Genomic DNA, 13,867 nt, shown 5'->3' with positions numbered 1-13,867 from the left:
GTGCTTGTATAAATAAATAAATAAGTCTTTAAAAAAAAAAAAAAAAACTAAAACACTTAAAAAAAAATGAGGGGAGGGGCCTCCCTGGTGGTGCAGGGGTCAAAGACAGCGCTATCAAGCTATCCCCAGCTACTGCAGCATAGTTTGACCCCAGGCCCGCCAGGGAGGTGGCCCACATGGCACAGCAGACCTCTCCTGCCTCGCCGGCTGCTCCCCTCAGCAGTGCATTTCAGTAGATCTGCCTGTCCTCCCCAATCTCTCTGGTGAATCCTCTCACCTCCTCCGCCTGCACCTCTGGCCTACACCCCAGTTCCTGTATGCATAAACAAATTTTTAAAAATGAGGGGCGGAATCAGCTATGTCAAGTATGTGAATAAAAAGGATGGGTCATGTTTCAAAGCAACATTATAATAAAACACTGCATCTAGCTAACAAATACGGGCTTGCAAATATTTTTCTTTTTTTAAGACAAAGTAGTTCACATGCGGTATTTCCACATTTGTCACAAAGACCAAGGAGATGAAACTACAGAAGCGAAGCTTCAGGTTCCGCTAGACTCTACCTATGGAGTCAAGTCTTTCTGCTTGTCTCTGATGAACCAAATTCCAGTAAAGGGCTCCCCAGCATTAGTCTTCACACGTACTCCGCCAGCGTTCAAATCACACGACAAAAAATTGTGAAGACCCTCATTCCAAAAACACTGTTTTTTGTTGAAATATTGTAAGGGCAGGACAGGACACAGGGCAGGTTTTCTGATCCCATGCAGACCGGGTGAAGGAGGAGTCAGAGTCCTCAGTGGTGTTGCAGGTTTTTATTGGGGTTCAGCGGGTACGTGGCAGGCAGGGGTGCTGGCAGGCTGGCAGGCCTCCCAGCCCCCAGCAAGTCTTCACTCTATCTGGGCTCTCTGGCGTTCGTTCTGCTGCTTCTCGGCTTCTCTTTCGGCTTCTGCTTCAGCTTCTACTGCTGCTGCTGCTGGCGTCCCCGTGATGCCGCCCTTAAAAGCCCAGTCTCAGCCCAGGTGAATCTCATCTACCTCTGCCCACACCCTACTCCAGGTGCCCGCCATCAGGCATGCATTCAGGACAAGGATCCATCATCTATCCTGATGGCGGGAGGGCAGAAAAGCCTGATATTTTCTTAACCCTACAAATATTTTCTGAGCAGGAGTGGGGTCTGTCCTGCTTGGTTTTTCTCTGCTCACCTCCCATCTACAATACCGTTCCCTAGAAGACCTGGGTGTTCCACTGAGTTCTAAAATCTCTGTGACAGGATGAAAACGCGGCCTTCCTACAGACAAGCGCTGGAAGTTTCTGTGCAGGGAAGCCCGGCCCACAGAGGGAAAAGGCTGGCTCTCCCAGCTGTGACAACTGTCTTTGCCTTTGCCACCTCATTAGTGCAGACACCACTCCAGGTTTTGCAATAATTTAGTCTCTGCATTTGCAGAATGACTCTCATGAAAAGGGACCCCAATTAAAATAACTTTTTCTCCCCAAACCAAAGATTTTTGTAACTCAGGAGTTACTCATTATTCCTTTAACTTTTGGGTGCAGCCACTTTGCCTTGGAACTGCAGGTTCTGGGGTCTGTGACGCACAGTTACATAACCTGAGGTGGCGCAGACACGAGGTAATGCAGGCCTCCGTGCCGTGCATTATTACAGGCGAACATTTCAATTTTCAGACATCATTAACCCTCTAATGAGAATCTGACTGGCCCATTTGTGACTTGGGAGGTAAGGTCGTCTCAAGGGTAAAGTGAAATTTTAACTGTGTGCTTAAAGAAAACTATTTCCAAAACCATTATTAGGGCGTTAATAGTGACTCGGAAAACAGTGGTGTTAGTCAAGAATAATCGCTTTTATGGGGTGAAGAGGCACTTTATTCTTTTCCTCAATCACTTCCATTTACTGCTTTAGTCCCTCCTTACTCAAGGTGAGTTCTTTAACCAGCAGCGACCAGGTCACCGGGAGCTTGTTGGAAATGTGAGGTCTCCACTGCATTTAACACCCTGCCCAGGGGATCCTATGATCCCGGCGCTCTATCCGGGCTGTCAGGGGCTGGGTCTGGAACTTCTCGTCCACTCAGATTCCTCCTGGGTGAGCTTGTCAGGCTCACAGCCTTGATCTCCGTCTACACGAGACCGATGCCCAAACCCGTCATTCTCTCCAGCACGGACTTGGCCCTGAGCGCCAGAGGAGGACGCCTAACAGCTCACCTGCCATCCTAACCCGAAGCCTAACAGGCATCTCAGAATCCACATTCCTAAACTCAGTCTCCTCCCCCACCTCCCCGACCAGCTCTTCTCTCCTATCCCCCACTGGTCTTCTCTCCTGGGTGATGGCGTCTTCATCCTCCTAGTTGCAAACCCCAGAAGGGGGACAGGTCACTCAGATCAAGCCAAGAGATGGCATTGAAACGCCACTGTCAGGGCTTCCTCAGACATGCGCTGGGGCACCAGGGTTCCCAGTTTTCACGCCTTCCCTCAGCCGTACTCTTCCATCTCTGCCCCCCACGGGCCTGGCTCTGGACGAAGGAGCGGCTCTCTGTCAGGTCCACAGACCCCAGGCACGTGCAGCCTCCGCAGCAGCACACTGAATCACAGTCTGCTTCCCGGTGGCTTTCCCGACCGGGACTCCTGTTCTCAACCTTCCGGGCCTCCAGCTCACGGCACCTCACCTGGCCGTGATGAGCCGTCACCCAGGGATCGCCTCCAGGCGGCTCCCACAGCTCCCCGGAGACAGCCAGGACAAGCACTGTCCCGGCCTGAGCCTCGCCATGTGTGCAGCGTCCCCTGCAGGGCGGGAGCCTTTGGGGAAGACCCAGGTTTTCCTTGAACACTGCAGACTGGGTGTCCCCGGGCCAAGGTCCTGCTCACCCACATCCCCTGACGGCCAACATCTCGGGGTACTAGGCAAGCGACATGTTCCGTTTCAGCCGTGACCGGGTGACTAGGCGCTGCCGTCTGTATCTTGGCCGGTCTTTCTCCTCCAGAAGGAAAGCTCGGGACAAGCAGGGTTTCATTGCGGTATTTGCGGCGCCGGGCTGCAGTGGAGCTCAACAGACAAGTTCAGCAAAGTTATTAATATCACACAGGGCGGAGGTCAGGAATCTTGCACTTACATAGGGAAAGTCCCTCCACAAGAATAAACGTAGGAGGCATGGAGAATTGTGCCCCACAACACGTGGTTGGCGACTGTACCCATCTGACCCGGGTACCTGTTATGTTTGTACAAAATCCTGTAGCAGCCGGTTGTGCGGTACCCACGGCTCCATGACACAGGCCTGCCCTTGACCATGGCGTCCAGTCCCAACGCCCTGCCTCCCACCGGTCCTCACATTCCTCTTCCGCCTGTGACACTCTGGACCTCCTCGCTCTTGGGGACACCGGTGAGGTGTCTCCTCTACGCTACCCCAGACGTCAGCGCTACCTCCAAGTCCTATCGCCCCCAGTGCAGTGCTCTTGGGTTTGGATCATTTGCTACTGAAAGCTGTGGCACCTTAAGACCCTTGCCTTGTTTTCTGAATGTCTCCAGGGGTAAAATTAAGATGATAATGAAACTTACCTGCTAGGACACCAGTTCCAAGTCACAGGAACCTGTTCAAGTGAAGGTAAAACTGAAGGAAATTGAGTTGTCTCTTCCCACCCCCCCCCAAGGGCAGGAATAGCGGATCTCAGAAAGGAACTGGGCTTGGGAGTGCTCCCACCTCCCTGTGGGTGTTGGCTTCATGCTCCCTGCCAACCAGTTCTCTTTGCCTCTCAGGTCACACGTCAAAACGAGCCCACCTGACCTCAAACTTGCTTCCCGCCCGACCCGCGGCAGAACCTGGCAGGAAGCCTGTCCAGCGGTTCTGCTGGGGGAGAGAGGAGCAGGGAAAGAGTTCCCGAGTGCCATCTATGGAAGGGGCATGTCTAGAGAAGGCTTGCCTGGGGGAGAAAGAGGAGGCTTAATAATGGGGCGGGTGACCTCATTATTTTGGCTTATAGGAATGTAATAAACAGTTCATATAAAGCTCTTAGCACAGCATCTCAATACATCACAGAATTGGTTCACAGCAGTCTAGAGCAGGGTCCTGGTGTTTCTCCCTGACTGGTTGTAAATCTGAGCCTCTCATTACACAAACTGAAGAGCCCACAGAGGCTCCATTTAACCGATCCTGCCCTAAATGTGGAGAGACAGGCAAGGGACTGAGGCGTGCAGGACCCATTTCTCTCATCTGCAAAACTGAATTTGGAGCGACTTTAAAAAGGGGCAAACTCAATCTTGCCCTCTGCCAAAGTCCATTTATCATCTTAGCCAGCTTTTTAAAAAGATTTATTTATGCAGACAAGAACCAGGGGGCAGGCCAGAGGCACGGGGGTGAGAAGATTCACCAGAGACAGAGAGGGGAGCAGAACAGGCAGATCTACTGAAATACACTGCTGAGGGGAGCAGCGGGCGAGACAGGAGAGGTCTGCTGTGCCATGTGGGTAGCTCCCTGGCCGGGGATTGAACTCGTGCCCAGTAGCTGCTGATAGCTTCATAGGTTGCATCTTAACTTACCCTTGCACCACCAGGGAGGCCCTCAGCCAGCCATTAAGAAACCCCAACCAGGTTTTTTTTTGGTTGTTGTTTTTAAGATTTATTTATTTATTTATACAAGCACTGGGTACAGTCAGAAGCGCGGGAGGGTGAGAGAATTCACCAGAGCCTGAGCGGGGAGCAGAGCAGGCAGAAGGACCGAAGTACACTGCTGAGGGGAGCAGCGGGCGGCAGGAGAGGTCTTAACATGCAAGAGACCCAAATACCATTTGCCACGTGGACAACCATTTTATCATTTAAACTGTAATCTAGGTTTTTAAGAAGAGCCGCGCCATGCAATCAATGATGCTCCATGCTCAATTTCATGTTAACCTTTAACTCCCAGTGTGACTCGACCTGGAGATGGGGCCTTTAGGAGGAAACTAAGGTTAAATGAGGTCGCATGGATGGAGGACTGGCTTTAAGTGTGCCATGGAGGCCATGTGGGCACACAGCGAGAAGGTGGCTGCCTGCCAGTAATTGTGCCTTCACCAGTGCCTGGCCAGGCTGACGCCCTCATCTCAGACTTCCAGCCTTCAGACCTGTGAGAAACCCTATGTCATTGTGCAAACTGACTACTCTGGAGCAATTTCTTAAGGTGGCCGAGCAGACTAAGATAAGCCTTAGTGGAAATTTTCAGGAAATAACCCACACCCTAACTGAGCTCAGAGCCCATGATGTCACTAGCCATTTAAAATTTCCCAGTAGTGTCTTCATTCTAATTTGTGGCGCTACCCAGAAATAACATGGCTGGAGAGTCACGCCTCCAAGCAAACAGCTGCCCGTCTCGTCATCCTTCAGCTGTTCTTCTCCCAATCATGCCATTTATAACTTGGGAATCCACCAGCTCACAACTTGTACCGCCACTGTCTAGGACAAGCCCCAAAAGGCAAATATTTTTTCCAAAAACCTTAAAATTTTGTCATCTGTCATGTTAAGAACTTAGTTGTGGGGGCCTCCCTGGTGGCACAAAGGGTTAAGTCTCAGCACTATGAAGCTATCTGCAGCCACTGCAGCATGAGTTCGATCCCCGGCTAGGGAGGTGACCCACATGGCACAGCAGACCTCTCCTGTCTCACCCACTGCTCCCCTCTGCAGTGTATTTCAGTCAGTCTGCCTGTTCTGTTCCCCACTCTCTCTGGTGAATCCTCTCGCCACCTCCTCCCCGTCACCCCGCACCTCTGGTCTAAACCCCAGCTCTTGTGTGCATAAATAATAAAATAACCTAGTTGTGAAGGGTTAAGGAGAAAACCAGTCACTGTGTTGTGTTCACAAAACCAAGTGAACAAAGACAGTCTTAGGAGGAGAAAGTTAGTTCTGAGATAAAAGAACAGCTGTCGCTGCTCCAGAGGTCACTGTGGGAATGACCTAGCACAGGCTACTCCTCTGTATGATGAGGCAGGTGTATCTGGAATAAGTTGGGATTTAAGTACCGACTCTATACTGTAGAAATGACCAAAGGAGTGAGGAGTAGCAGTAGATGAAAAGCAGGGACTAGAGTAATATGCTAAAAAGAACATGATACACGCCTAAACTTCATACTTACCTTCTAAAATTATTTTCACAGAACACCAACCACCTCATAGTGCCCCCTCCCCAAAGCAAAGCGTTCTGTATCTCCAAAAGAAATTTAGGACCTGCAAATGTTTCTTGGTGCTATTAAGAACTTCTCCCTTTCTAGAAACTAAGATGAGTCGATTTCTACCTGTGTGGGCATAACACTTTATCAAACACATAGGTGCCAGCCACGTCAATGACTTCATCCTTAACGTAAATCGCTGTGTGTGCAACTGTCGTTACATACGGGTCTTGATAGGCCCATGGCTTACAGTTCTAGGTCTTAGTCCTCAGTTTTAGGCTCTAACCTGTAAGTCAAGATGAATCACTGCATTTGTACTTCACATACATCTGCTCAATCTCTCCCCCTCACTGTTTTTCCAGCACAAACTTTCTGTAGGGTTTCTTTTTTAAGTAGCTTTCAGGGGCTACTTTTTTTTTTTTTTTAAAGGAAGGGTCTTCCCTCTGTGCTCACTCCTAATATTAAGAGTTGGAAACTAATGGAGCAGGCCCGCTGCATCTTTCTATCTGTCAACCATGTAGGGTGTGTTCAGTAACAAAAAATAATTTAATGGGATGAGACTGCTTACAAAGTGATTATGCACTATTTGCACCAAGGGTGGAAACTTACTATTTTATTACTCTAGTACAGATTCTAAATCTGCAACCAATATCCACCTCAGCCTTTAAAAGCCTCACAATTCAAATCCTATGGATTTTTTAAAAATAATCACTATTTTTAAAGTAAGGTACTTTGGGCCAACTCCTGCTAACTTATATTATTTCCTTTTGGGGAAGTCAGATAAGAAATGAACTTGCTGTGATTTTAAAAATATGTAACTTTCCATTTTTTACTGTTTCCATGTTAACCGAAGAATGTTCTCTCTCTGGTAAGGAGAGAACAGGAGCCTCCACTCAAAAAAACACACCATTATATGTTCCTTCACACACCAGGTCAAATGACAATCTTAGATTGGAGAAGCAAGCCCTTGCTGCACGCTACCTTGCAATTTTGTTGGATTAGCTTGAAATGCTGAATTGGGAAATACACACCTAGAGTGACAATGTCCATTTCCTCATTTCCACAAGGGGAAGAACTCTTTAAAGTATTACGCAGGTATAAAACTTCATTTTCATGTGATGCAGATAGCAAGGGAAGATTGTAAATACACAAACTGGGATATGGAATTTAATTTTATCTTTATGGAGTATTCTGAAATCAAAGACGGTAATACATGCATCAGCACATCCAACAGAAGACTTTTACAATGGTTTACATTTCCTTTTTATTTATTCCTTGAAACTGCCCATATTGCAGGTTTCTCATGAATGAAATATGGAACTGAGCAGATTCTTTTTTCTACAAAATTATGGTATAAACTTGCTCCATTTTCTATCTTATTGCTAATAAACCTTACAGGCGCACAGTTTGTAAAATAAACCCCTTAAGGACTGAATGCGTAAAGCATGCTGCAAGGTACAAGAAATAAGCTAAAAATGAGCATATAAACCTACATCTGGACCAACACAGTACTGAATGCTGGCAAACATTTATCACGACACAGGGAAAAATTAATAAAAGGAGATACAGTTCAGTCCTGAAAGGGTTAAACAGAAACCCTAATATATTATTGTCTCTAACCATCCACCCCACGTACAGTGCTTGAAAACAAAGTCAAAAGTCTGGCACAGAAAAATCACACACATTTGTTCAGTACTCATCAGAAACAGCTGCTTTTGAAATCAAAAGGAAGTAACAGGGTTAATAATTGATTAGCATTTTGTTTCAAAAAGGGACCCCCTTGTAGAATATCTGGTTAAACATGACTAGTTAGTTGTCAAAAACTGCATTTGGATTTTTTCTGAAAGGGCACAGATGGCACCAGTTTCACTAAAAAAACAAAAACAAAAAGCAAGCCCTAACCAGTTAGGACTGCGAGTTAAGTCTGTGCAGTCAGTGACCAAAATCTCACTAATGAATACAGATCTGAGGATGCCTTGAGTTGCCACAGTTTGAGAAAAAGTCAGCAGCAGGTTAAATATTATACTAGTGTTCAACTCTGAAATCATTCAAAACGAAAGGGCATTCTACGTGTAAAGTCTTGTTTGCCTTCCCAATCTATGCGATAAATTTAGTGGGCCTAATCAAAACATACTGGGTCACAGCGCAGCTCCTATGTGTACTTTTGGAATCTGCAGAGAATCGTGAGCGCACAGGAACACTTCTACAGCAGAACCTAGAATCAGCCCTCCAGGGTGCTGGACTTGAACTGAAGAGGGGCTGCTCTGGCGGGCAGAGAGCAGTATCTTGAGCAAAGCCACCGCTGGGGTAGGGGCTGTGTCCTGCCACTCCCGGAAGTTATACACTGAACATGATTCACAAATCCATGACAAAAGATTTTTCAAAGCAGCTGACGGAAGAACTACTGATAAACAATAAACTAGAGTAGACGAATCATTTCAGTCTTTAGTTTGTGGTGTTACTGACACAGAAATGGGGAGAATGCCTGGATATATACGTACATTCCTGGACTTGGGGGAAAAAAAGAAAAAGGCATACAGTCAAATATTTCAATTATCTTATTAAAAAAGAAGCAAAATAAGATATAAACAGTGAAAAAGCAAAAGTTCATTTTAATAAAGCCATAAGTTTAAACTATTTTGAGCTGCAAAGCTGGGTAAGTAAGGATAGATTTGTTCTTCAAAAGCATCTCCTCTGTTAAGGTTAATTTATAATTTTGTTACTGGGAAGTGGCGGAAACTTGTGGCCCATTACAAGTAGAGCAGCACTGAAAAAATTCCGCACTCTGAACAAAAAGCACTGTGTAAAGACTATTTCTGTGACTCAACAAAGAATAAATACTACTCAGAAGTGAGCAAGTTTGCAAGAAAAAGCAACAGTAAACAGTAAAAACAAAGAAAGATAAGGCCACAATGAGTTCTGCCCTTGATCACCAGAACAGGTTTAAAATGTGAGGCAGGATCAGCTCACAAGAGAAGCGAGTGACTGAGCCGATCTGAAGAGAAGGCTATGCATATAGTAGAGTGCAGCCTGTGAGTCATTAAGGAGGCTTGCAGTAAAGGAAAACCACAATAACTCTGATGAAACCACTAACCTGTTTTACATATGACTCCCCCTTGAAAACTGAGGAAAAAGTGATTTGTAGCTGTTAGGAATTGTATTTACAATAGTCTGAGCAAAAGAATGAGTGGTGATGGTGACGATGATGATGGCGGCAAAGCTGGGGGAGGGAGGTGGAAGCTACTGATACATAAAAGTTTACTCGTGGAAATTTCTTCACAACAGCCCGGGACACCGGAAAGACCACGCGCGGTGCGCCACACTGCACGGAGTTCCAGGTCTGCGTCCCTAAGGTACCGGTGGCTCCTGTGTCAACGGGGCAGTAAAAGCTTACCACAATCGAGAGGTAGTTTTACTCTAACAAGGACGATTGTATCACGGGACTATGTCTCACAACATCACACACGTGGTTCCCGAACTCCATGCAGCCCGTGCGATGGGTCTGCAGCAATTAATTTCTAAGAGACCGAACGAAGGCATCGCCGACGTGCCGGAATGGAAGCGGTGTGAGACTCTCGAGCTGGACCTGCAGGCCAACACACAGCCCTGAACGCAACCAAATCTGAACTGAATGGAAAAGGAACGTTTTCTGAGTAGGGGGCGTGTGCAGCGGCCAGTACCAGGGAAGAGAACACGGTGGGCGAGGAGGGGCGGGGGTGGAAAGGTGAGTTACTTTTGCATTTGTAGACTCTCACAACTCTCTGTTTCTAAAGTACTGTCTTCCAGCTATTTCAGTTGGTCACCTAATAGAAGCATCTTGTTTTAAGGTTACAATGATGTTTTGACCTACGCTACCATAAAAAAGGAATTAAAAACAAGCCTTTTGTCGAGATTTTCCTCATTATCGTGTAAGGGCACCATCTACCCACTGGTAGCAAATACTTCATGATTTTTTTCTGCTGTATGCCAACAAGGCAAAAATTACCCTGCTGAAGGAAATCACCAGAACATTCCACGTTCAAAATAAAATGTTTAACTTACACATAATACAAGTTATGTACAAGATTAAGAGAGACAACAGACTGAACAAATCCTGGAAGATGTTGACACACTTATGCAATGGGCAAGGGGAGGGGACACTTCAAATGTTCTGAGCCATTAACTCATTAATGACGAAAATGGCCACACTGAATTCCATGTCACTGTTAGAACCTCTTGGGTTATCACTATAAATACATTAAAAAAAAAAAAAGGAAAACATGGAAGTAACTAGCAACCTAGCAACAGTGTCTGAGGAGAGAGACTAGGTGAACATACATTGCATGTATTGCAGGCAAGGCAGAGGCATTTTTTTAAAGCTTTTGCACAGACTTCATATAATCTTTAAAAAAAAAATAGGCAGGCCTTTACAAGAGTTGACTTGCTGAAATCAAAACAATTTCGACTTGGGAAAAGTCATAAGACCTCAGCTTTAAAAAAAAAATAAAAAGAACAGTTCCAGCCTTAGACCACAAGAAAACCTGGAAGAGTGTGGTGATTAGGTGACACAAGCATGGTCAGGCTTTGGAACCTGAATGTACTGGAGCAAAAAAAGCTCCGGGGAAGGGGGCTGGGCGGGGAGAACCACCTATCTGGTAACAAAGGTGAATTATATGCGGTGATATAAAAAGGTATGGTGAACATGTACCTTTTACTAAAGCTTATACAAGTTCCTTGGTCCATAAAAACTAGGTTAGATTTGTATCTTCTAGTTTGATTACCTTTTATTCCAGCCACATCTCTATTTCTTGCCCATTTAAACAAAACCAAACAAAAACCAACAAACAAAATTAACAGCTGAAAATAACTGATTTCCAATGGTTTGTACATTTTGATGTTTTTTTTGTTGGCTTTACTGTGGCTTCTGCATTTCCAATCAGCACTTGCAGGTAACGGGGTTTTTGAGTAGTATCACTGGTATGAAAAGTTTTCCCAAGAAACCACAAAAGATTGTTCATTTTTCTCTCTTTCCTTTTTTTTTCTGCCACCCTTTTGCCGCACTCAAGTCAGTTAAGTCCTAGCAAAAGAACGGTAGTTAGGACACCACTGTTGCTGTGGATGATGTGACATTGGTTGAATTTGTGCTGACATTTGTGTAACTTCCCTCGCTGTTTGTGTTTGATTCGTTCGAGGGCACTTGGCTGGAGTTGGCTCGAAGGATTGCGCCCGCTGCACTGCAATGTGGCCGAGGCCCTGGTTCTGGTGTGTAGGTAAAGGTAAGGCTGGTGGAATAAATGATTCCATCGTTACGGACCAAAGTTACTGGAACTTGCACTGGCTGCCGGACCCATCTCCAACCTTCTCGGAATGCAGAAATGTCTGGGACCACACAGAGCATACTCTCGCCACATCTGAGGAGGAAACAGGTGTCACTTAAAATCAAGGCAAATTCTATAATGGAAACTGGGTGCTTAAATACATTACAATCAGTATCAGGCAAGAATCTCATATGCACAGGCCCAGCAAAACCTCTGGATGATGTAATGAGTTTTATCAAATACCTGTACATGGTTTCCGCTTCTACATCTCCAAACCATACTCGTAAATTCGGAGTGAAGTTCTGTCCTGTAAGTTCAAGCATTGCTACGTCCCCGCCGCCATTCAACTGCAATTCATAGAAATCGGAACAACTGTTGAGAAAACTTGTCATTTTTCATTCAAGTAAGCACAGATTAACTTCTCACTGGAGGATCATTTATAGAAAAAAATGGCAACTAAAATATTTCTTTTAAAGTGACATGATTACAGAGTGAGTTAAACGATCTCAAGATAACATTCAAGTTGATTTGAATTTAAAGTGTCTTGCATAATAGTATGATCCTGGGATTTCTATTTTTTAATAAGTGAATGTATAGCAAATCCCTAAATGCAAAGATTTGGAGAAAAAGAACACAACGACTGCGAAACAAAATCACACCAAGTGATAACTGAGAGCAGCTGCAAAGAGCTACAAGTCACCTGGCAGTTAAGTGGCCTCACCTGAAGACTCTCTACGACAGGCACAGGTGTGACTGGGGCGAGGACAGGGCCCATTCCCTCATAAAATGTATACTCTGCCTTATCCGTGCTGATGATTGTCCAGGAAGCTCCATCATTTATCATCTCTTTATTTGGTTCTTTTGGGCATGGAGTGGCCTGATGCAGAAAGAATTCTGAGTTTTACATATACTGTTGCACAAGACAAGCTTATCAAAGTAACACAGGCTGTAGCTAACATGGAGAAAATTTAGTCAACCATGGCACTTTGCCAATTCCTAAATACAGAATATTAATGTGGAAAGTTCACATAGGGTAGTTTTTTATTATAATACAAAATATTTCAGTGACTAAGTAATTAACACCACCTTGCAGAATAACCACTTAAGAGTACATCGGTAGCTGCCTAATTTCTTTAATAAAAGATCAGTGTGTTTGATTCAAGTAGCTGATTAAAATTCTTCAGGGTATCCTAAGAGGAGAGACTGGGAGCCCCTCACGCTTGGAGAAAAACTAGGAACTTACTGCACCTTCACAGGAGGGAACCAAGATGTGTCCTGGCAATCCTGTATGCCTACTTTAAAACACTAGACCAGGGCCTCCCCGGTGGCGCAGCAGTTGAGCACTGGGTTGCGAAGCTGCCCGCGACCTCTGCGGCGCCGGCTCGATCCCCGGCTGCTCCCCGGCCACCGGAGGAGGGTCCCACATGGCGCGCAGACCTCTCCTGCCGCCCGCTGCTCCCCTCAGCAGTGTACTTCGGTCCTTCTGCCTGCTCTGCTCCCCGCTCTGGCTCTGGTGAATTCTCTCACCCTCCCGCGCTTCTGACTGTACCCAGTGAATGTACAAAAAAAAAAAACCAAACAAATAAATAAAGCATGCCTCTATAAAAAAAAAAATAAAAAATAAAAAAATAAAACACTAGACCAGTCCACAGTGCTGGATGACCCAGAATAGCTGCATGTGGCTATTATCTCTGAAACAGGATGCTAATGTTTGCAAACAAGTTTCACAGGAAGGCCTAATTATCCTGTGAAATCATTTGCCCATGTCTAAAATGTCCTCAGGAAAGCCTTCTGAGTAAAAGTAGCTACACGTGAGCTTTTAATGCATACTGTCTTTACTGTCTTGGAAGGCTCCAACACAAATCTGATGAAAATTATGAACCAGCCCCCAAAATATACATGCATCCACACACAATATCTGCACCTAATTTCAAAGACCCTGGACATTCCAAAATTTGTTTCTAGATAATCTGAAGGGCTTTTTGTTCCTCAGAACTAGATGCTAGATTTTCTCAGAACATTCTGTAGTTTTGAGTTCCTTGCTGAGTTAGGAACTGTCATGTCTAAGGCTACTGGAGGGACGGATGCTTGGACTTGAGATAAATATGTGAACACAGTTTCGTGTTTTTGCCAATAATTAACTTTAAACAAAGGCTCAGGTTTCACTATGTTGTTAACATGAAAATTTTCCCATTTTGGATTTCAGCAATAACTTAAAAAAAAAAAAAACATACCTGAAACTGGATTATTCTTTCTTGAGAAAGGCACAAGTACATTCTTTCTGTATCCTTAAGGTAAAATGCACATTTATGGAGCTGTGACACAGGATCATCTGCATCCAGCAATGCAGTCTGCTTGTCGACCTTCCTAATTATCTTTATTTCAACAATTAAAAAAAAAAAAAAAAGGTCATCACATACGCAGTTTTCATTTT

At 45.2% G+C, this 13,867-nt stretch overlaps 1 protein-coding gene across 4 annotated transcripts in view; it reads right to left on the bottom strand.

Moving 5' to 3' along the window:
• Positions 1–11,026: 11,026 nt before the first annotated feature.
• RBPJ (recombination signal binding protein for immunoglobulin kappa J region) overlaps positions 11,027–13,867 on the bottom strand; it is a 79,610-nt gene continuing 76,769 nt past the window's right edge. For all 4 annotated transcript variants that reach the window (XM_037530449.1, XM_037530450.2, XM_037530452.2 and 1 more), the window contains 4 exons: positions 13,668–13,808; positions 12,155–12,310; positions 11,677–11,780; positions 11,027–11,526 (listed from right to left, as the gene is read on the bottom strand). In XM_037530449.1, coding sequence (XP_037386346.1) covers positions 11,211–11,526; positions 11,677–11,780; positions 12,155–12,310; positions 13,668–13,808 — 717 coding nt within the window. In that variant the 3' untranslated portion in view covers positions 11,027–11,210. The remainder of the gene's footprint in view (positions 11,527–11,676; positions 11,781–12,154; positions 12,311–13,667; positions 13,809–13,867) is intronic.

This window comes from Talpa occidentalis, unplaced genomic scaffold (genome assembly GCF_014898055.3).
Source record: "Talpa occidentalis isolate TD23 unplaced genomic scaffold, MPIMG_talOcc4v2.1 talOcc4.6, whole genome shotgun sequence".
NCBI classification, from domain to species: domain Eukaryota; kingdom Metazoa; phylum Chordata; class Mammalia; order Eulipotyphla; family Talpidae; genus Talpa; species Talpa occidentalis.
Note: the sequence above shows the minus strand (reverse complement) of the source record. Positions and strands in the feature narration are given on the sequence as shown.